The 23230-nt window shown below is 43.1% G+C and overlaps 2 protein-coding genes across 2 annotated transcripts; both read right to left on the bottom strand.

Annotated features, from left to right (window-relative positions):
* Positions 1-379: 379 nt before the first annotated feature.
* LOC117732800 (probable E3 ubiquitin-protein ligase HERC4) lies at positions 380-8298 on the bottom strand. The gene is made up of 23 exons (XM_034535978.1): positions 7911-8298; positions 7699-7819; positions 7485-7561; positions 6968-7189; positions 6751-6842; positions 6432-6562; positions 5908-6032; positions 5748-5824; positions 5509-5615; positions 5353-5412; positions 5146-5251; positions 4856-5054; positions 4208-4356; positions 3948-4064; positions 3750-3833; positions 3108-3260; positions 2823-2963; positions 2516-2685; positions 2327-2384; positions 2034-2104; positions 1718-1901; positions 1503-1599; positions 380-926 (listed from the first exon to the last, which is right to left on the bottom strand). The coding sequence occupies exons 1-23, from the start codon at positions 8128-8130 to the stop codon at positions 706-708; spliced, it is 2982 nt and encodes a 993-aa protein (XP_034391869.1). The 5' UTR covers positions 8131-8298; the 3' UTR covers positions 380-705.
* A 789-nt stretch (positions 8299-9087) lies between these two features.
* LOC117732062 (probable E3 ubiquitin-protein ligase HERC4) lies at positions 9088-18263 on the bottom strand. The gene is given in 22 exon segments (XM_034534673.1): positions 9088-9725; positions 10222-10330; positions 10468-10651; positions 11194-11264; positions 11368-11434; positions 11562-11728; positions 11836-11982; positions 12105-12254; positions 12360-12458; positions 12572-12688; positions 12803-12951; positions 13424-13622; positions 13825-13930; positions 14047-14106; positions 14201-14319; positions 14394-14467; positions 14566-14690; positions 14861-14995; positions 16794-16875; positions 17142-17218; positions 17360-17495; positions 17878-18263. Coding segments are annotated over 22 exon segments (2817 nt in total). The 5' UTR covers positions 18107-18263; the 3' UTR covers positions 9088-9510.
* Between the last annotated feature and the right edge of the window lie 4967 nt (positions 18264-23230).

Genomic DNA, 23230 nt, shown 5'->3' with positions numbered 1-23230 from the left:
AAATTACAAACAGAAGGAATATATATATATATATATATATATATATATATATATATATATATATATATATATATCTTTTATTGTTCAAATTTACTCAAACTTCACATTTTCTTTCAAGTGACAGGTATTTATGATTTTCTTTTTTATCGACCATGATAACATGGTACGAGGTACAAACAAAATATATTAAAAAAGTAATCACAAAACAACGACACTATGGCAGGAATTAAGTGGTTAAACATTCTCTAAAAAGTCACCTACCTTACACACAGCTGTTGGCTTATCTGACTGTAATGACAATATTTTCTCCAATCCCATTTACTCCCCCGTTAATACATGTTGTGTTGGAATGCATTAGAGTAATTAAGGTGCGACCTAATAAAGTGGCAAAACACTATTTTGTTTATTCCTCAAAAAATGAAGACTTCCTGAGAAGATGTAAAACAGATATGAACATAAAAATCCTAAATGATCAGATGAATTATTGCATGTTACACTCAAAGTGCCTTCTGCACTGCTGCTGCACACCGTAATGCTTCTAGGGAGGAATGGCTGCTCCTCGGTCGTCCCGTTTAAAGTACAATCTGACAGTGTCAAGGCATGTGTTTGTTTTTTTAACCCCGAGGTAGCACACGAAAATCAAAAATCAGGCCCACCCGGCACAGAAACAGTCCACGCTCCTGTCCAGCAGCTGTGGATCCACCATCACATCGAGAATCCTCTCTCCTTTATCAGGGCCACCGTCAGCCTCTCCCGCAGGACCTCCTTGGACGAGTACAAGGGCAGGTACAGAATGGAGTGGCACGTCAGAGACCCGGGTAAGTGCTGATCGTGGCGCTGACCACTCTGGACTTGCTGGACTTGAACCTTCATCCAGATCTGGTCCATGCCAAGAATAGGAACCCTCCTGTACCCAGTCACGAACACTGCAGAACAACACCGCGGAGGGAAAGGAGGGAACTTCAAGTCACTCTTTACCATCAGCATCGTCTGCTTATGCACTTTTGCACAATCTAAACGATAAGCATGGCCACGTTATTTTTTTAAAGCCCATCACCATCATGCACTGACTCTGCCCCCTACTGTTTATGCGCGAGCTAAAAGCACAAAACACGTAGCTAAAAGCGAGTATATCTCTATATATAAGCGCTATATACATTAAATGCATTATTATTATTATTATTATTATTATTATTATTATTATTATTATTATCTCTGGCTTTAGAAATACCGCCATAATGTCCCGTTCTCAAGCACACAGCATTGATTCCAACCTTTTTTGTTTTTGTTTTCGTGGTGTGGGAATTAATTGTGTGGAGGTAAAGTGGGCGACTGGCTCCGGGCCCCAGATGTACCTCCAACATGAAATACATTTTCCTGTTGCCCCCCCCCCCCCCCCCCCCCCCCACCATTAACCGTGATGTTGTTTGTGAAAAGACCATCTACAGGATTCAACAGCTCACATGCCGTGAAAAGCTGTTGACTCGAGGTACAGTACTTACAAAAGAAATCTTTCTTCTGGTCTTCAGTCAGTTCGTCAAAAATCTCCCAAAACATCTGCTTGCTGTTGTTGTCAAAGTCAGGTTCCCACACTGTGTTCTAATTGAAATAAGAATGAAAAAAAAAAAGATTGGTGCAATCGTCTGACGCGGTTTAAAACGAGCATGTGGAGACTTGGAACAGGCGGAGCTCGTGTTTGGGACTGTGCGCGCTTCACCTGTTTCAGTTTGGGCCAGTCGTAGACGTCTTGGCCCACCAGCACTCCGCGCAGCTGCTCCGGCAGAAACATCTTCACCAGGGCCCGCTCACACACCTGGAAGAAGCCTCGCTGGAACTCCTCGAACACGCCCACCACCGACGCGTTGAAGGCGTGTTTCACGTAGGCCTCCACAAACTCCTTCCTGTTGTGGCAGATTGACGTTTAAATTCAACAAACTTCCTCCGGACCTCAGTGCAGGTCACACATACATAAACACACACACACACAAACACGCACACACACAAACTTAGATTTATATTTTTTAAAGTCTTACTTATTTTGAACTGTCAGTGGCTTTTCAGGATTTTGGGGGTCAAGATCAACATCTGTCCCACCCCAGTTAATCTGTCAATCAATTATGAAAGTGGAGGTTAGTGGAATTGCAGAAAGAAAGGTAAAAGAGGCACATTACTTTTAAAAAACACGCCCTGAATACAGTTTATTTCCCATGCTCTAAGTATTAAGCACTTCCTGTTTGACGCAGTTTCCACATCCCTCCCCATTTGAAACCCAAATCATTATTCGCGTGGTTAGTAAATGGAAGCCCTGCTCGGGTAAAACACCAACCTCAAAGTCCAGGTTTTTTAGGTCATCCTCTTCATAGTCCAAGATGCACTGCAGTCTCCTTAAAAAACACAGAAACTAAAAAGTTACAGTATAGTCAAAGAAATACTGAATCGCTTACTGAAATCACAATATTCAGACATCAATTTAACACGACAAAATCTGTGTTACTAAATTGAGCTGAATACTGACTTTCCAACAACCGGGCTGAATTCCGTTAAATCGTCCAGCGTCGGCTCGATTCCGAGCAGCTTCTTGAACAGAGCCAGCGGGAAGGGGAAGTGTATGATGCTGTTGTTGTACAAGGCCAGTCCACACAGGACACCGAGCAGGAAGAAGTTGGTCTTGTCCTCCTCTGTCGTCTGTATTGAGAAACAACCAACAACGTAGGTTGACTAGTGCATATTGTTCCATTGTTGCTTATCAACATTAGTAGGAAATCCATCAAGTGAAGGGAACCCCGAGCCTATGGGATGGAACGATGGGTTTGAAGTCTTACCGTGGAGGGGAACCATGCCAGCGTTTCGGATTCGTTGAACATGAACATCCCGGATACAGTTGACATCATTTCACGGAACAAGTGGTGGAAAAGGTCCTTTTCGTAGACGTGCATGACCTTTGGGTCCTCATCAAAATAGACCTGAGAGGTCATTTGAAAAAAGTCACAAATATGCTGAGATCAGGTTAACAAACATGTTGTATGTGATTCAATGACATACGATACAAAATAAGGATAAAATGATTTGCCAGGGCTTTGACCATCAGGTCAAAACTGAATATTTACCACGAGTTGCTTCTTGAATTCACTGGGATGAGCAGCGGCCAGTTGTTTGAAGGTGCCTTCCAAAAGTGACGCTCGCTTCAGCTTCAGTTCAAAGAATTGAGTTGACGTTGGTATCACTCCAAAAGGCCACATCATGTTTTGCAGGTGTTTTCTCTATAATACAGTTCAAAATGACTGTTAAATAATGTTCCTATCTTAATTACATTTGTATTGGATGTATTGTAATGCATTTCATTGTCAAAGCTGCATAATTGTTTTTGACCACTTGGTGGCGACGCAACAAGCTGTAAAAAAACAACAGGGACATCCTATCACCTCATAAAGTGACAAACAGAGCAAACAGTTCTAGCTCAAGTGTTAGTCCCCACCGAGTCCTGAGGGAAGTATTCATATTATTAATATATATATTGATATTAGAGGCCATTTCTTAAAGCAAACCTGTAAAGCAATGGGCCGTCGAACCAAAACAAAGAGCTGAAAGACGCTTGTTACGAGGTTCCCTGTCTTTCCTCAAACAAACTCTGAGTTAACAATGCATAATAACACATTTTTAACAGGTTTATCGGGAATTTCCCGACGGCCCTCGTTGTATTGCCTGTACGGTTTAGTTGGCCTACAGGCAAAGTTCCAGGATCAAGTTACCTTTGTGTATGAGGCGTAGATGTCAAAAGCCATTTTCTTCGATTTCAGATCCATCACAAATGGGAAGTTAAAAATGACCAGCGGCTGATAATCCAAGAGCACATAAGCAATTTAATTACAAACATGTAATTTCACCTAAATGTTCACTGTATGACAATTGACAGAGAGAAATGTTGTATTTCGTTAACAGTTTTTTACCTTGATATTGGATGTCGTACACCAATACTGCAGCTCCTCTTGAAGAAACATCGGGCTAAACTCCAGACCAAAAGTTTGTTCCGGGATCCTCTGACGTCCTGCAATCCTGTGGTTGGCCTTTAAAACAGATATATTTTAGGTACAGACTGTGAGGGATTCGGTCGGCGATGAAATGTTTTTTTCTTAGTAGAAAAAGCTGAGTATTGTGGTTTGAAATTCACAGGGGAGAAGAAGAAAAAACCAAAATGACGGATACTAACATTGTACATCATCTGGAGGACGAGCAGCAGGTTTCTGACTCCAGAGTTGCAAGGAACAGACTGTGTGGACAGGATCCCTGAGAGGGCCGTCTTCCACACCTCAACGTGCTCCACCATGGTGGAGGGCGGCAGAGAGGACCACCAGTCCCCTGAGGAAGACGTTAACGTCAGAGAGCATTTTAACAGCTGAGCCGTGCCACCGGAAGAGTTCACGGTAATTATTAGACCAAATTATAACCAATAGTAACATTTATACAAATGAACAAAGATGGATGAATTGATCGAATGAAAATGCATTTAATCAATGCTTTAAGGAACTCGTAAGTTTAAAAAACAAGTTACAAGAGCATTTGTTATTAATTTGAACTTAAATTTAGCCCACTTACTAATATGTCTGCCTGTACTAATGCCCTGCCTTACAATTTCTGTGGGGGGGGGGGGGGGGGGGGGGGGGGATCGAAAGCCTTTTTGGGGGATAGTTAAATTACACAATTGCATCCTGCCCTCCATAGTTTTACAGTCATGTAAATGTACACACTTCCCACCCCTAGTGATTGCTGCCGGGCTGATGAGCACATCGTCCCCATGTCCTATAAATAATGTTAAATGAAGCGTCACAGGCACTCAAACAGCTTTCTCTCCTCGTACCTAAGACCTGGAGGCTTTCGGCAGAGAGCCTCTGCACGGCGGCGGCGAGCGGCTCGGCGAGGGCCGTGCCCGTTCGCAGCAGGCCGCGTCTCTGGGTGGCGCGCAGGAGCTCGTTGAGAAGCAGGAAGACCCTCAACCCCTCCACTCCCAACGGCATCTCATCCAGAGAGGGAAGCAGGAGCAGGACAGCGGCCTCGACCTGTCGAGAGCATAAACCAACAGCAGCTGAGCAGAGCGTCACCGAGAGGGGTTTTCGGAGAACGTGAACGCGCCCAACGCCGGTCGCTTGCCTCCGCCAAAACATGATCCTTCTTCGCCAGTTTCTTGAAAGCATGTCGCGCGGCTGACAAGTCCAGGCCGGAGTACTTTGACGAGGTCTGGAAATGTTTGTCTTCGCTGCGGAGGTGGATTAAACAAAGAGTGTGGATGTGATGCAACAGCGACCGATGCGGGGGGGGGGGACGGGGACGTGGAGAGCGTGAGTGGAGGGCGTTTACCTTTGGTCAAGGAAGATTTGATTCACACCGGACGTAGAGGAGAACGTCCTGCGGATCTCCCTGCACGGTTTTCATTTAGGTTAGTCAATGACACTGAGGATAGGGTATTAATCGATGTAACAGCTGTTTGCGATAACTTCTACTGCATCTGCTTACCGTTTGATCTTTTTCCACGGCTTTGAATCGCATTCAGAGACCCATTTGTTGATCACGTCGCGCGTGACGTTGCTGCCGCTGGCGGTGTTTGACTCCTCATGCGCTTCCTGCGAAAGACACAAGAAAGAGCTCATGTTTGGTGTGTCGAAATGTCTCCACACGTATACATAATTGGGGTTACGGTATATTATTACACCTCCTGCAATGATGAAGTGTTCCGCATGTATTCGTGTTGGTACCTTAACGGGCGTGCACGTAGCAAACGAACAGTTTCCTCCCGCGTAGATGTTTCTAATTTTAAGACCATTGCTGGCGTCTGGTGGGATAACAGAAAGAAAAGTTATCTCTGTCTATGAAATACAAATGGAATCAATTTAGGTATTACAGAAGTGTGGTCACCTCGTGGCAGCTGAACGGCTAGCGGCACCAACGGGTGACTCTCCTCTCCGTGTCCCAGCTGGCCATGCTCTCCACACCCGAAGGAGTAGACCCTGTTCGAGTCCGTCAGCGCCAATGTGTGATGCCTGATTGAGATAACAGCATTTTAATGTCAACAAAGATGCATTCTCAGGAGTTTTACAGCCTTCAGACAGAAAGTCCTTGCTATTAATGACCCCGGTGGCCATTGAGCGAACGGCTGTTCCACAGTAATCATAGGCAACCGAGAGGGTCGGGGAAGGTCTCTGTTTTTTAAGATTTGTAACAACCCATTTGCAAATCGGCAATACAAAAAGAGTAATACATGTAAATTGCTTCACACCGTGACCTTTAACTTTTGGCATTTCTAAGCAAAAAGGGTCACAATTGGAAGATGCAAAAAATAATCAAAGCATGCTGGAAGTGCACACAATAACTGCCTGAGAGTTTAGAATTGTAGTCTTTGATTAAGTGAAATTGCATTATAAAAAGGTGATGGAACGCACCGTCCACATGCAACCTTGGTGACCTTTGCCCCCCAGAGCTCCACAACAAGCCGAGGTCGTAGTTCATCGGCGAATGAGTTGTGCCCGAGCTGTCCGTACTGACCAGAGCCGAATGTGAACACTGCACCATTCTGTGGAAGCAACCAGAGTTTAAATTCCCAAACATGGTTTATTGTTACATATTTACATTTCTGTGGGATGTAGGAAGTTAGTGCTGCATTGGTGAGGCAGGTACAATAATTTTGTCAGAGATCATTCATAACACGTTCTATCATTTCAGTGTTATTTGTAGAACTGCTTTTATTTTATTTCGTCTAACCTTTGTCAAAATGGCAGTGTGGTCCTTTCCACAGGAAATGTAAATAGTTTTCTTTGTGTTGAGGCAACAAACCGGAGTTGGTGTAGGTCTGTCTATTGGGGGAAGGGGGGGGACTAATTACAATCAGCTTTACATAAAACAAAAATAAAAATGTTTTTATGAGTATTAGATATAATGATTGCTTTAAAAAGAAGAAGAATAAAACCCGTGTTTATACCTGTTGTGTCTCCCAGCCCGAGCTGCCCGCGGTCGTTTCCGCCCCAGCCGAACACGCCCCCGGAGACGGAGAGGGCGAAGCTCTGCTCTCCCCCAGCAGCCACCTGGACCAGGGGGAGCGCTGACAGAGAGCGGAGGAGTTGGGGCGAGTCGGAGCGGGACGCGCTGCTCCCCAGACCCAGCTGGCCCCTGGAGTCCCGGCCCCATGTGTACACCTGGCCAGCTGTGGAGAAAAAGCAATCATTTGTTGTGCTAAACAGACAGATGTTATTATTCTCATCGTTGTTATCTTGGACTATGCCTTGATATCAGCCACCAGTGGACTTTGAGTCCACCATCCCGTCTCAACACAACAAAGGCTTTACAAGAGGCAGTTGTGGGATACCAACATAAAGCATTCTAGATTTCAGTTCATTGCCTGTAACTGTTTTAGACCCCAGGAGTCCCCACGACTTTCAGACGAGCCAGCGGCTCTCAGCTTGTACTTCGGTGGCAGGTCACTGTCGACTTCACTGTACCTTGGGTGAGGGCCACTGAGTGCCGGCTCCCACAAGCAACCTGAGACACTGCTATGTTGGAAAAAGCTTCCAGGGGCCTGAGAGGAAAAGAGACAAGACGTTGTTGCTCAAACACAGTAAGTGAGAAGTTTGTGAGACACATTTGCTCCATTTTACACATTATTGTTGCACATTCAGGACATCGATGGACATCACGAGGTGAGTTTCTCCTTACTTCGGAATGTAAGTGCAAGTTGTGTCCACGCAGAGAACTTTTCCTCCCTTAGAGAGCAGCGTGACCCCATCATCATCTCCACAAACCACGGCCTGAATCTTCTCCCGACACTTCACGAACTCTGAAAGAACACAGCAGGTGTACAGCACGTGATGCAGCTCGTTATGAGAACACTCATTCAGTGAGGAGGAAGTCACAGGACTGATGCTCACTCTGTTTTCCTCGGACTCTCTGCCCATCTTCGCCCTCGTTGGTGCGGATGATGACGGCAGCATCGGCGTTGCTTTTGATGAAGGCGAGCACGCAGTGGCCCGCGGACAGGTCTGTGACGTCAAAGCCGAGGTTTACAAGGTGAACTCCGTGGCCAGGTGAGACATTCGGGCCATCTCGCGACCGAAAGCCCTGCTGGCCGTTCTCTCCCCACGAAAACATCTCGATGAAATGTCCTCCGGAGAACCGTCAGCTGCTTTTTATGGCTCCGCTCCGCCTGGCTGTCAAGAATCGAAACTTGTATCGTATCGTTGCGCATGCGTGGGCGTGAGCGGAGGAAATAAAACAAACTTATGGCCACGACGAAACGAAAGTAACACGCGCAGTGAGTCAGAGGCAGGAGGGGCGGGGCGGTGAGCTGAGGAGGAAAACGAAAGTGGAAACTGCTGTTTGCGCATGACTGCAGCAGTTTAGTATTTACACTGTTTAAGTGAACAGGAATACTGGACTACTGGACTACTGGTCCTCTAGTTTAATGAGACGTTCGCATACTCAACATTACTCAGGATACAACCTACTTTCAAAAGATCCGTATGTCCATTCCCTTCTTCTATGGAAAAGAATCAGCTCAGCTGGAAAGAACCAAACACCCGGTCCAGAAAAGGGGGCGTACCGACTGACAAAAGAAACATTGGTATTTCATATTTAAATTGCGTTTGATAACGTAACGTTTTAAATAGCCAATATTAAATAAATGAATCATCTGATTCCCAATTCTCAGTTCAAATTGACATTGGCTATGGTAAGTTCGACGTTTTAGTCTTTTCCACAAAAATGAAAAATGGTCAAATACTGCTCTGTATTCAAGCTTAATAACCCACTGAGCAGTATAAAAACAGGTGTATTTTTTTTTATTTTCGATAGAAATTCTTACTTTTTATATATATATATATATATATATATATATATATATATATATATATATATATATAACATAGACGTTGATCTCTTATGTTGCATTATTTCCCTTCAACTTATATTAACCCCGTTGACTATTTGCAACAATAAGAATGAGGACAGCGCTTCAAGTCGCTTTTCTATCTTTGTTATCATGGGTGTGTGTGCACCCTCCTCGAGTGGGCTGTTTGAGTGTCTGGAGTAATGCAAGACATGCTGCAGTTCAATTAAACCTGTTTTATTTTTAATGCACCGACATGAAAAATGTTACATGGAACAAACATTTTCTTACGTTAAAGTCTACTTTGCTGTAGATATTTATTTTGTACAGAATACATTTTTTGCAACTAGGCCCCAAAATAACACTCTTTAGTACCTGAGATGCAACACTTGTAAAATCCCTTAACAACAGCAACAGATACAGATTATACACACTATCTACACCCATGTTTTCAATATGAGCCATGCATTCTTGACATACAACTTCATTATAAAGAATATAAAACTCCCAACGTTTGCTCATATACAGTGTTACATTAGCAGTAGCTCAAAGGCTCCTTGCTCAGCCATTCACAAAGTGCTCGATTACAAAGTGAAGTCCAGTACAGGTACAAAGTGAAGTCCAGTACAGGTACAGCCCCATCATCACTTGTAGGATCTCCTGTTCTTGCTCAGAGCCTCTGTAAGCTTGGTTTGCATGATCTCCTTGGTTGAGTATAAGGGCAGCTCCAGCATTGAGAAACATGTATGCGTCGCAGGGTAGTCCTGGTCATAGGAGAGGTCCGGAACTTTAACTTTGACTTTCAACTCGATCTTTTCCATGCCAAGAATGGGCACCCGTTCAAAGCCAGTCACAAACCCTAGTGGAGGAGAAAGTGGTCATCAGTGAGTTCCTTGCCTTTCCATTTATTTTTGTGACATGCTAAGTGTTACTGCCCTTCCCTGAAATCAGACTGTTGAGTTTGGCTGTTCACGCCAACTATTACTTTTGATTTATTGACTCCAGGCAACCAAAGTTTCTGGTAAAACATCATCTACTGCACAACAAAAGACTTAGCAGATACCGAGTGTACAGAACCAACTCAATCTTATGGGAAGATGTATTAATAGAACAACATTGATACGTTATTATTACATTTTTTAGGCTTTTCTCACCATGAAATGCGGTTATGTTCAGGAAACAACACTACCGTAATGGCCACATTTAGGTTTAAGCAACAAAGCCACTTCGGTTAGGTTTAGAAACACTATTTTGTAGGGCCTAAAATAAGTCTGTAAACTAGTAAAAAACACAACAGTAAATGTGAAAATATCAGACAATTGTTTTTATATTTCAAAATCAGGTACAATACTTACAAAGAAAAGCTTTCTTCTGGTCCTCAGTTAGTTCATCAAACACCTCCCAAAACATCTGTATTGTGGGATGTGGTGGTGTGGTACTGTACACCCCCTCATAAACTGTGTTCTAATTACGGGGAAACAGACTTGTTACACTTAGTTCTGTTAAAGATCATTTTACGTATTCAAATCAAGCACAATGCAGGGATGAGGATGCAATAAATCAACTTAAATCAATAAATTAACTCTGGTTTTAGACTGTACCTGTTTCAGCTTTGCCCAGTCATGGAAGTCTGCGCCCACCAGCACATCCTGCAGCTCTTTTGGTCGGAACAGCTTCACCAAATCCTGGTCACATACCTGGAAGAAGCCTCTCTTGAACTCCTGAAACACGCCCTCCACTGATGTGTTGAAGGCATGATTCACGAAGGCATCCACAAATTCCTTCCTGTTAAACAGATTAAAGTTTCATGTCAACAAACGTCTCTCAGGTACCTTCGTTATCTTAAAACAAACTTGTGGTATACCTCAAGGATTGATTTGGGGACTCATTCTTTTCTCTTTTACATGCCTCCCCTTATTCACATAATTAGTAGATATTATATATCCTTTCATTTCAATGCCGATGATACACAGTTATATCCTCCTGTCAACTCAAAACAGTTTGGTTGCCCTATTTGCTTTGAGGTATATTAGGACTGCATTACTTTCTTCACCTAAATGAGCATATTAAGACTTTCTTTTTTATATATAAGTAATACATTAAATCACCTGCTAACTAATTTTTTTAAGTACATGCCCTTTTCCAAACAGTTTCCACTGACTATTTCTCAGATGATTCTGAGTGACAAACCATCTTCTGTGTTAAAAACAACCATTGCCAAAAACCTTTGACCTGTACTCATTTATTAATGCTAATTAAGTGTTTTCCTTCAATTATTGTCAAATAACAAAGCACACAAGAAAATCACAAAGAGGCATGGTCTTTACTTATTTTCCCCTGTCAGTGGCTTTTCAGGACTTTTAGGATCAAGGTCAACCTCTATGCCATCCCAGTAGATCTGTTGATCAATTATAAGAACAAATAAGACAGAGATATCATTGCTTTGAGAAATGATGACAAGAGGAATGACATATCTTATTGACTATATGTAAGACCCATACGGCAAAATCCCAGTCGAGGTCTTTTATGACATTATCTTCGTAGTGTTCCAGGATGTTCAGCAGACACCTAGAAGCAAAATAAAAAGGATTAATACACAAGATATCCAAAAAGGATGTTTATCGTCTGTTGTGACCAGAAGTCTGCACCTGAAACCAAAAGTTTGTGATTTAAATATACAATTATTTCCTCTTACTGTCCAACACATGGGCTGAATTCGATCATGTCCCCCAGGGAGGGCTTTACACCGAGCAGCTTCTTGAACAGAGCCAGCGGGAAGGGTAAGTGTATGATGTGCTGGTTGTACAAAGCCAAGCCGCACAGAACCCCAAACAGGAAGTATCTCTGGTCCTCCTCTGTGGCCTGGTGTTGATGGAAGACAAAACGTATGTCAGAAAAATAGAAACAAAATAGGATGATTACCATTTAAGATCTAAATTGAATATTTGTTTTCCTGTTTGAGGATTTACTTTGGGGAACCACGCCAGTGTTTTGGAGTCGTTGAACATGAACATCCCAGTTTCAGGTGACATCATCTCGTGAAACACTTCGTGAAAAAAGTCTTTTCTGTAGAGAGCATCATCATCACTGTTTGTGAAGTTTTCATCAAAATAAACCTGGAAGACAAAATGGCACAAGCTAAGTTTTCCTCCTGGTACAGTCGCTTATACAAGAGCTCTACAACAACGCAAGACTTAGAGTGTGACTTTTGGCCATCAGATCAAAACTACATGTTTACCGCAATCGGTAACTTGTAGTCCTCGTGATCAGCAGCATCAAGTTGTTCAAAGGTGTCGTCCAAAAGAGATGCTCGGCTCAGGTGCAGGACAAAATACTGTTCTTGAAATAGCACGAGTCCCAAAAACATTGTCCAATCTGTTGCTTCCATCTGTAATACAGTTCAAGATGTTATTTCTCATAGCTCACTATACCATTTGAAACTGATTACTTGATCATGACGGTATTGAGTGTAAAAGTTGAAGGTTTTAGTTACCTTGGTGTACGTAGCATTCTGGTCAAAAACAAATTTCTTTGACTCTAGATCCATCAGAATTGGAAAGTTGCACAGGAAAAGCGGCTCAGCATGCATATACTGAAGAAGGGGGAGGATCACAGTCAAAATCTGTTTTCTTTTCTAAATAGATGGTGTCTGACAAGTGAGAGACACAAAGGGAGACAGAAGGAGGGACAGCATCGTGGCTTTACCTTGCGTTGAGACAACCTGCGCCAAAGCTGCAGATCCTCAACGAGAATTTCTTTGTCAATCAACAAACAGAAGTTGGTTTCCGGCATTCTTTGGGGTTCTGCAATCCTGCTGTTGGCCTTTTAAACAAGTGTTTATTAGTGGGAAAGTTCATCAAGTTAAAAAGCTGTATTTTGGTGAGTAGGATTATGCTGTAACGTTAATAGAAAACGTAGCCGATAAATGATACTAACATTGTACATATACTGGAGGACGAGCAGCAGGTTTCTGACTCCAGAGTTGCGAGGAACAGGCTTCAAGGACAGGATCCCTGAGAGGGCCTTCTTCCACACCTCTACGTGGTCCACCATGGTGGAGGGCAGCAGAGAGGACCACCAGTCACCTTAGGTCAGTGAGCATACGTTTGATAGATCACAATGTTCTATGCATGGGTTATTGAAAACATATACACATGTCCACTATTTTATTAATGACACAAAATAAATGTAACGGATAAATAGGCCGTGGGAGCGACCTGTCAATCACTGTCAATCACAGTAAGTTGTAACACAGTAAGCCCGCCCTGAAGCAATCCCTGCTTTATAATTTACTAAATGAACATCAAACTGTATTGAAGAAGACTTGAAACTAGAGATTGAGACCATAAACTCATGTTTACAATGTTTACTGAGGGCATAAATCAAGTGAGTGATGTCTCCTGCTCGTCCCCCATGCTCAGGTTGGGGGTTTGAACCCAGCACGAGGAATGGCGGACTTTTGCCACTTCCAATAAGAACAAATGTAATGGAAATTTTCATGGATTTTAACTTGAATGTACAAAGTGTTATATATGAGCAACTTTTTGCTGACAGCACCTATGACCCGGAGACTGTCAGCGGACAAGTTCACGACGGCGGCGGCGACCGCCTCAGCGAGAGTTGTGCTCGTTCGGCGGCGTTGGTGCCTCTGGACCGCATGCAGGAGCTCATTGAGGAGCAGGAAGATCCTCAGCCCCTCCACTCCCAACGGCTTCTTATCAAGGGAAGGAAGCAGGTGCAGCACAGCAGCCTCGACCTGTTGGTTTGAAAAGGACAGCGATGGAGAAACAACGTGATTTTGTCTTTTTTACATTTTTATTTAAACGCCTTAGACTAGTTCGCAGCCATATTATGAACATGTTTTCAGAGTAATCATAGAGTAACAGCAGCACACGCAGGATACTCAAAGTAGATAGCGTAAACCCTTCGTGCACATTACACATATTTTAGTTCCATACCGTGGCGAAAACATCGTCCCTCTTCACCAGTTTCTTGAAGGCGAGTCATGCGACTGACAAGTTCAAGCCCGAGTACTTTGGTGAAGTCTGGAAGTGTTTGTCTTTGCTAAAAACACAAAGAAAGGAGACTCAGCTCACATTTAGACCAGCTCCTCAGGCACAGTGGTGTGTGGCCATCAACCAATATTGGGACTATTGAAATATTAATAATACTGCGTTTACCTTTGCTCAAGGAAGCTTGCATTCACACCTGATGCAGAGGAAAAGAACCTGCCGATTTCCCTGTGAACATTTAACATTTTCAGTCCGTTGCACGGAGAAAAACTGTCCGTTTCGACAATTATTGAAAAATAAATCCGCAGTGCAATTTGCTTACTTTTTGATCTTTTTCCATGACTTCGGATCGCATTCGGTGGTCCATTTGCCAATCGTGTCATCGAGGCGACGCAGCGCTCCGTCGTCGAGACGGCTGGCGTTCGCCTCCTCGTGGACGTCCTGCAAAATAAACAGGGTTGAGTCGATGTTTCCCACCGCCGCTTCTCTGTGCTGTACGGTTTTTATGTCCGTACCTCAGTGGAGGCGCACGTCGCAAACGAACAGTTTCCTCCAGCGAAGATGTCTCTAATTCCAGCGTCAGCCGTGTCTGGAATGAACAAAATAATTATGAAAGTGGAATTCCCTCTGTGACACCATTCCTTGCATCCACATCATTTCGTCTAATTATTTCAGAAGTGTGGTCACCTCGTGGCAGTTGAACGGCTAGCGGCACCGACGGATGACTCTCCTCTCCGTGTCCCAACTGGCCATGCTCTCCACACCCGAAGGAGTAGACCCTGTTCGAGTCTGTCAGCGCCAATGTGTGATGCCTGAGTCGATGTTGTATATTAAAAAAATACTTTTTAACGCCGTCACAGGTGTGAATATATACTTTGATTGGCTACATTTTAAACTACATGTTTGCAATGGAGCCACTTGAAGCAGCTCTTGTAGTCTTTGATTAAGTGAAATTGCATTATAAAAAGGTGATGTAACGCACCGTCCACATGCAACCTTGGTGACCTTTGCCCCCCAGAGCTCCACAACAAGCCGAGGTCGTAGTTCATCGGCGAATGAGTTGTGCCCGAGCTGTCCGTACTGACCAGAGCCGAATGTGAACACTGCACCATTCTGAGTAAGCAAGCAGACCAAACCAGAGTTTATTATATATAGTTACTTGTTTACACATCTGTGGAAAACTTTTTCCCTATAAAACCCACAGTAAATCTATAATATTCTAAATATAAGATGCACCAATAAATCTTTGTGTAATTACCATGGAGCCATTATCATACCAGTCTGTAACAAAGCTCTAAAACTTGGTATTTAACATGCCACACTAATACTTTCACCCCAGGGGCCTTTAAAAAAGAACGAAAGAAGATATTTGGGTCCACAGAACAATTTAAAACCTATTTAATCATTCCTCGGGTGTTATTTGGAGAGATGAATTATAATTATTTGTACTTGTGTCTATTCTTGAGGAAAAAAACACTCTTATGAGGCGGAGAAGTGCAATGCAGAAGAAGTGACTTAAACCTGCATTCCCTCTGATGGCCATCAGGGGGCGACTCCTCTGGTTGTATTGTAGTAATAAATCTCACTTGATTTATTATTAACTCAGTGAATACTGTAACAAATTATAACGTTTATGTTCTCAATCTAGATCATAGTCTTCTTCTTCAATGTTCATTTATTAAGTTATGGTCCCATTTAGAGTGAAATAGACTATAAAGTAGGGTATGCTTCAGGACGGGGCCACCTTGTGATTGACAGGTCGTTACTACAGTGTTGTCCGTTCTGGTAGTTATCTGTGTTTATAATTTTAACCCTTTCACAGTGTGTTTTGTAACATTTTGGTCACATAAAAATGTTTTCGTTCAGCGTTGGGTCACAAAAAGCCAAGATGGCGACAGCTAAAGACCAAGATGGCGACAACTAAACACCAAGATGCCGACAACTAAACACCAAGATGGCGACAACTAAACACCAAGACGCCGCCAACTAAACACCAAGATGGCGACAACTAAACACCAAGACGGCGACAGCTAAAGACCAAGATGGCGACAGCTAAAGACCAAGATGGCGACAGCTAAACACCAAGATGGCGACAGCTAAAGACCAAGATGGCGACAGCTAAACACCAAGATGGCGACAGCTAAACACCAAGATGGCGACAACTAAACACCAAGATGCCGACAACTAAACACCAAGATGGCGACAACTAAACACCAAGACGCCGCCAACTAAACACCAAGATGGCGACAACTAAACACCAAGACGGCGACAGCTAAAGACCAAGATGGCGACAGCTAAACACCAAGATGGCGACAGCTAAAGACCAAGATGGCGACAGCTAAACACCAAGATGGCGACAGCTAAACACCAAGATGGCGACAGCTAAAGACCAAGATGGCGACAACTAAACACCAAGATGGCGACAGCTAAAGACCAAGATGGCGACAGCTAAACACCAAGATGGCGACAGCTAAAGACCAAGATGGCGACGGCTAAACACCAAGATGGCGACAGCTAAAGACCAAGATGGCGACAGCTAAACACCAAGATGGCGACAGCTAAAGACCAAGATGGCGACAGCTAAACACCAAGATGGCGACAACTAAACACCAAGATGGCGACAACTAAACACCAAGATGGCGACAGCTAAAGACCAAGATGGCGACAGCTAAAGACCAAGATGGCGACAGCTAAACACCAAGATGGCGACAGCTAAAGACCAAGATGGCGACAGCTAAAGACCAAGGGCCAAAATGCTTCGAGGCTTCAGATGGATAGTCCACAAACCGATTGGGTGACGTCACAATGACTACGTTAACCTCTTACATGCAGTCTATGGATACAACATCTTACGATATGCTACTCAAAGTTGTGAGAAGTAACTAAGTAGGCAATGAGTGGGGAATGAGTAGAACATCTCTGGGGAGGAGCGGGACGCGCTCCTCCCCAGACCCAGCTGGCCCCTGGAGTCCCGGCCCCATGTGTACACCTGGCCAGCTGTGGAGAAATCACCAAGATCTTGTTTCCTTTTTCTCACGACTGGACAGAGCCAATGAGCTCCTCCTCCCGTGGTGTGCAGTGAGGAACTCCTTTCTAATTCACTTGTTAATAAACTCTTAAAAGGGTCAGTCCGCCCAAATCACACAAAAGAAACAAAACACTTCAAACATTGAAAAGTTTCCTTTTTTAATCGGAAAAAAGAGAATCACACACAAACATATCAACAGCATTATGTCTAATTATACAGCCTGTGCTTTAGTCACCTTGGGTGAGGGCCACTGAGTGCCGGCTCCCACAAGCAACCTGAGACACCGCTATGTTGCACAAAGCTGCCAGGGGCCTGAGAGGAAGAAAGACAGAAGAAGAAAAAAACAGACGACAGCATGAATTGGAGATTTCGCAAGACAAATTTGCACCATTTTATATATTTCGTTGCATATTCAGGACACCGATTTGCTCCGAAACCTTCGCTTCTCCTTACTTTAGATTGCAAGTGTGAGTCGTGTCCACACAGAAAACTTGTCCTCCCTCGGACAGCAGCACCACCACGTCGTCATCGTCACCATCATCACCATAGCAACCCACAGCCCGGATCTTCTCTTTACACTTCACGAACTCTGAGCAGAACACAGCAGGAGTAAAGAGATCATCATCATCATCATCATCACTGAGAAAACGATTGTACAACTTTGCAAAGAAAATAAATAAATAAACAAATGTATTTATTATTACTGCAAAATAAGAAAACGTTTGCGTAAGTTTGAAAAGTAAAACATTTTGATTTCTGATTTTTTTTTAAAATTTTTATAAATAAACGAATTTACTTATTATTACTGCAGAATAAGAAAAGGTTTGCACGAGAGATTTGTATTTTATTTAAATAAACAAATGATGTATTAATTCATTAACAAATAGTTAATACATAACGCAACATTATTTATACCCAAAAAAATAGAGGTTGAATTATTGTTTTATAAATAAATGAATGAATTAGCTCACTCTGTTTCCCTCGGACTCTCCTCCCGTCATTGCTCCCGGTCGTGCGGATCACGAACGCGTTCCCGTTTGTTTTGACGAACGCGAGCGCCCGGCGGCCCGCGGACAGGTCCGCCACGCGGTAACCGAGCTTCAGGTGATGGACCGGGTCGTCCGTCGGCGGCCCGGTGTCCACGGTGGCGCAATCTTTGAGCCGAAAGCCCCGGTGACCGTCCTCTCCCCATGAAAACATCGCTGTCTCCAGGAGCTGCGCGTGACCGGCCGCTTCGAGGGACTCGGAAACGAAAACTTAAAGGTCGGATGACAGAACTGTGGCGGAAAACAAAAGCTAAACACGGTAAACGAAACCGCGTGAAACGAAACGCGGCGTCACGAAGAGGCAGCTGATGAGTTTGTTTACCTTGTAATGAAGATGAAAAAACGAAAGTGAAACAGCGAATATCACAGTTCGAGCCGGTATTTGTCATAAACGTGGTCATATTTAGACTTTGAAGGGGTCTTCGTGTGTGTCACCGCAGTAGAAGTGTACATAAGTGCATATGGTAGAATATACACATTGATATGTTAAGACATCCACACGGGTCATGATTGAAATGATTGTCTTAACTCCATCAAATATAATACAAATTAAAAATAGAATAATGTTAACAGACTGGACGAACTTTGGAATAGACAATATACATTAGAAAATAAATATGCAAAAGCTGGACTTCACATTATTAATACATTCATAATAAACTGGTTGGATTTTATATGACGATAAAGTTCTTGATAATTTCAGTGTGTGGGATTCTGACTTCTCAAAACTATTCAATTCAAATTAGAGTTCGACATGCAGCACACCATCACCCACAAGGTGGCGCTAGAGACTCAATCTGCCTCCAGCTTCGCTGTCGGGGATCCACTGGTCCACACAGAGCCGCTTTTGATAGTAAAAGAAAGACTATATTCGCAGGCCTTTAACTCGCTGAAACCCTTTGGAGATATTGTATTGATTTTAACTCAATTTACCATACAAGGAAAGACTAAGATAAACAAGCACCGCTGAACGGTGACGTTTTGGTAATAAAATAAACTCAAGATGAGTGTGTTGCTGCTAAAAACACGTTCAGAGGCTATCTCCAACATTGTCTTTGCAGCAAAGAGCGTGCTGAGAAATGTAGTCTCTTATTGGTGAAACGCTCGCACCAATCAGAAGGATGGCATCTCTTTGTGTCTGCTGATCGCCTTCTTCTCCCTCCGTTCTCACACAGTGAAGGAAACGAATCCCAAGTGAGAGGAGCTGTTGAGTTTGTCGAACATGTGGTTTAAAAAAATGAAAAAGAATCCTCTTGTAGGTGAATCCGTCTCGACCTCGGTGACCTCTGCAGTGCATCGCTCCAGAAAAGTAGAATATCTCTTTTTCCTTTCCCTCCGTTTGCTTTCATCTGTCTTTCAAAAAAAGTAAAAGAAAAAGGAAGGAGGTCACAGGCAGTTTGAATGCATGTATACCACCCTGTGTCCTGTATTCATGGGATGGATTGGACAGAATGGATTCACAGCTCAGTAACTGTGTCCTATAAATAAATACATTGAATAAATGCTCACATTTCAATGGTTCCTTTGTTTTTTGTTTTTGTGATTAAACACATCAGTGAATGTTTTTAGAATACCCCAAGAAGATCCATTTCGGGAGGGGCCTATGAATTAAAAAACGTAAACATTATTCAGCTGCAAATTTGACGGGCACATTTTTTTATCATACGCATTATATGGAGAAGATGAATGAAAGTACTTGACGCAAAACAAACTTTGGGCCGTGCTAAGCATAAATAAATTGTCCCTGGCGGCGAAAGACTCGTATCTCGCCAGACTTGAACGTCATCATAACATCAAGGAATCAATCTGCAGATGCTGCGATTCAAAAAGGAGAAGAAGCTTTGCTTTAGATTCTCAAGCCGCTGGTCGTTGAGCCGTGGACAGACAGACAGACACACACACACACACACACACACACACACACACACACACACACACACGGTTGAAGCTTGATCTCCATGCATGATCAGATGCAAGAGTGTGTGTGATACGGTCATGTGTTGCAGGGTTGGTTGGAAGCATTTAAGAGCTGAAACTACAGGACATTTATTTATCATGTTCAATGTACCGCTATCGTTTATCTCAAAAAACATAACCATATTTAATAATGCGGACTGTGCGCTGATCATGAGATCTCACGTGCACTCCCATTTCGTGGCGTTCCCTTGTTGTTCTCTCGGCTCCACTGAAGAGGATGAGCAGGAAGGTTCACGTCGTCTTCTTCCAGTTTTGGGTCTTCGAGAATCAAATCCAAAACAGCTTCAGGCTCAAAATGAAAAAACCCAGAGTGTAGATAACGTAATAATGACTTTATTGATGATGAAACAGGGTTGTTGAAATGAAGTTTGTCCTACAACAAGGACCAACAGAATGATAAATGACTGCTGACTACTTCTGTTTACTCAGCACTTAAAAAAAAAATTACAATCTCTCATTTGCTGAACTCATGGCAGATTATTATTATTTTAAAAATGTCTGTTATCCTCTTGAAGCAACTTGAGTCAGCAAGTAAAGGAATGCAGCCTCTTATGCGTATGTGTGTATGTGTGTGTGTGTGTGTGTGTGTATGTGTGTGTGTGTGTGTAATTATGTGTGTGTGTGTATACTCGGGGGAATGGGTTGTGCTGAGCCGTACCAGGACCTAAACATCCACAGTATCATCTCCCGTTCTCCACTTTCACAGTTCACAGAACAACATGACACAGGGCGTCTCTTTTACTCGTTCTCCCAGTTTCTTCTCTCTACCCAAAACACTAAATCTGATTTTTTTTTCTTTTTTTTCTTTGATTGCTCAGCCACCGGCATGACCTGACTTTGATGAACACTTAATCCCCCCCAGCTATGAGTGTTGCCCACCCTGTGCTCTCTGTCATGTCCTCTGTTAGGGGTGGAGAGAGGGTCCCATTTGAACAACAATCTGGCATAAACACAATGAAACATAGTAGCTCATGGAGGAGAGTGGTCGTCCCGCGACCACGAGTTACCCGGTTCAATCCCCGCTCTCCCCATAGTTCATGTTGAAGTGTCCTTGAGCAAGACACTGAACCCCCAGTTGCTTCACTGCAGTCCACTGATCCTTAATAACTAAGGATGGGTTAAATGCAGAGAAGAATTTCCCCACTGTGAAATTAATAAAAGTGTACATTATTATTAGAATATGAGTTGTTTCAGTGCGTGCAGTCTGGGCATGGCTTCATGCATGACACCAAAATAAACACATTCATTCATTCATATTATTCTAAACTAAACTAAAAGCGTCAATAATTAGACACCTTTAGGGCCTTTTCCACAGCTATCATTATGACACGTTAGGGAGAGCACAGAAACGTATGTTTCCAATGTTCACTGAGGGAATAAATCAACTGAGACTCACAGTCATTTTATCATAGACTTCCATACAATCAGACTTCTTAATGCACCATGAGGAGGCGCCCCCTGCTGGCCATTAGAGAGAAAGCACGTTTAGGGCACTTTCTGCATCAGCTTCACTTCTCAGACTTGGAGGTTGCCGTCAGCAGTTGATACATGACAACGTCCAACCAGACGTGATCTAAAGCTGCATGACCCAGTTTGCGGCCACCAGAGGGCAAAATGACATGATTGATAAATATATTTATATATATACATATGATAGTGGCTTTACCATGGCTTTTGTTATTCTCTTTAGCAAACAGGCTACCTAACTAGCCCTCTAGCAGCTACCATGTGGCTCAGCAGGGAGTTGCTTGCAGGTTAAATCACCTACAGAAATGTTCAGATTGGCTGAGCTCCAAATACAATGTCTTTTTTTCTTCTTCTTTTTTCCTCTCAGTATTTTTCAACAGGCCTAATCCATGTAGTCCGTATCTGCTCTAAGTAGAACATTTCGATACAGCGTCTTGTGTGACTACTGCAAGTGGACAAAACTATACGGTTACACTGAGCAGCTCTCTGGCTTCAAAGGCCTCCAGCGGCATGAGGCTGGGATGAAGATGAAACACCAAAACACACACTCACACACACACACACACACACACACACACACACACACACACACACACACACACACACACACACACACACAGAGCAGAGAGAGATGAGAGATATAGGCCTTGTCCGACAGCTGAGATATAGCACCAGAGCCCTGGGGAGTTTCAGGGGATTTCCACCGAGGGAATCGGACACGTTGTCTGATTTACACTAACACTTTGGCTAAACTTATGATAAAAGTTCACAAAAAAAACATTGCTCTATCTGTCTTTATCCATCTCGGCCTCCATTTGTCTCTGTTTACTGCTCTGCTGTTCTCTCTCTGTCTCTTTCTCTTCATAAATACTGCGGTGGCCGCCGGTCGAGCACATTTTAAAGTCGAGTTATTGTTTTTTGTGTGCACTGATGAAACTGATGAAACTGATGAAACTACCCGGAAAATTAGGATTTTCATAAGTTGTTGTGAAGCTGAAGGCCACAAGGGGTAAAGAAATAACCATAAAAAAAGTGCATTTCAAACATGACAAATAAAAGTGGAAATAAAATGCATGAGAGAGTGAAAAGAGTGAAAGAAAACACGTTCACTTTTATCGGCCTTTGCTGCTCCCTTTTTTTTTCACTGAGAGGAGCCAAGGAATGCAATGAGGAATCTAGGGAGAGATAAAGAGAGGAAAGTGGATGGTACTGTACTATAGTGTGTGTGTGTGTGTGTGTGTGCGTGTGCGTGTGTGTGCGTGTGTGTGTGTGCAAGTGTGTGTGTGTGTGTGTGTGCGTGTGTGTGTGCACCTATTTGTGTCTATTAGAGTTTTTTCCTTTCTTTTCTTCAAACTTTCTCCCTTCGTCTCATAAAGCTGCTCTTTGATAATGTTTGAATTAGTTTATTAAAATGAAAAGAGTGTGGTTCTGGCCCCAACAGGGTATAACTGTGCTGTACTGTGTCTAAAGCGAGGGAACCTCGGTCAAGGTCAGCTGATGTATGGATTTTATGGATGTATTTGCACATATTTTTGCACATAAGATATTGTAACTCCAGGGTTGTGGAATGTTCCCCAACAGAAATGATAGAGTCATAATGATGGAATCATACACAATGAGGCCCACGACATTTAATTGGTTTCCCTGTCTGTGTGCGAGGAGGAATACAACTATTATGTGACCTGCTTGTGGGCTTCATGATGATATCTTTATATAAAGGCTGACTTAAGGCGAGACACTCCAAGCGCTAAAAGAAAATGTTTACATTTTGAGAAGTTGTGCTCCCGTGACGTGTTTTCATTCCTGTCTTATCTACTTTGTCTATTTTCACTGA

This window comes from Cyclopterus lumpus, chromosome 6 (assembly GCF_009769545.1).
Source record: "Cyclopterus lumpus isolate fCycLum1 chromosome 6, fCycLum1.pri, whole genome shotgun sequence".
Classification (NCBI taxonomy): domain Eukaryota; kingdom Metazoa; phylum Chordata; class Actinopteri; order Perciformes; family Cyclopteridae; genus Cyclopterus; species Cyclopterus lumpus.
Note: the sequence above shows the minus strand (reverse complement) of the source record. Positions and strands in the feature narration are given on the sequence as shown.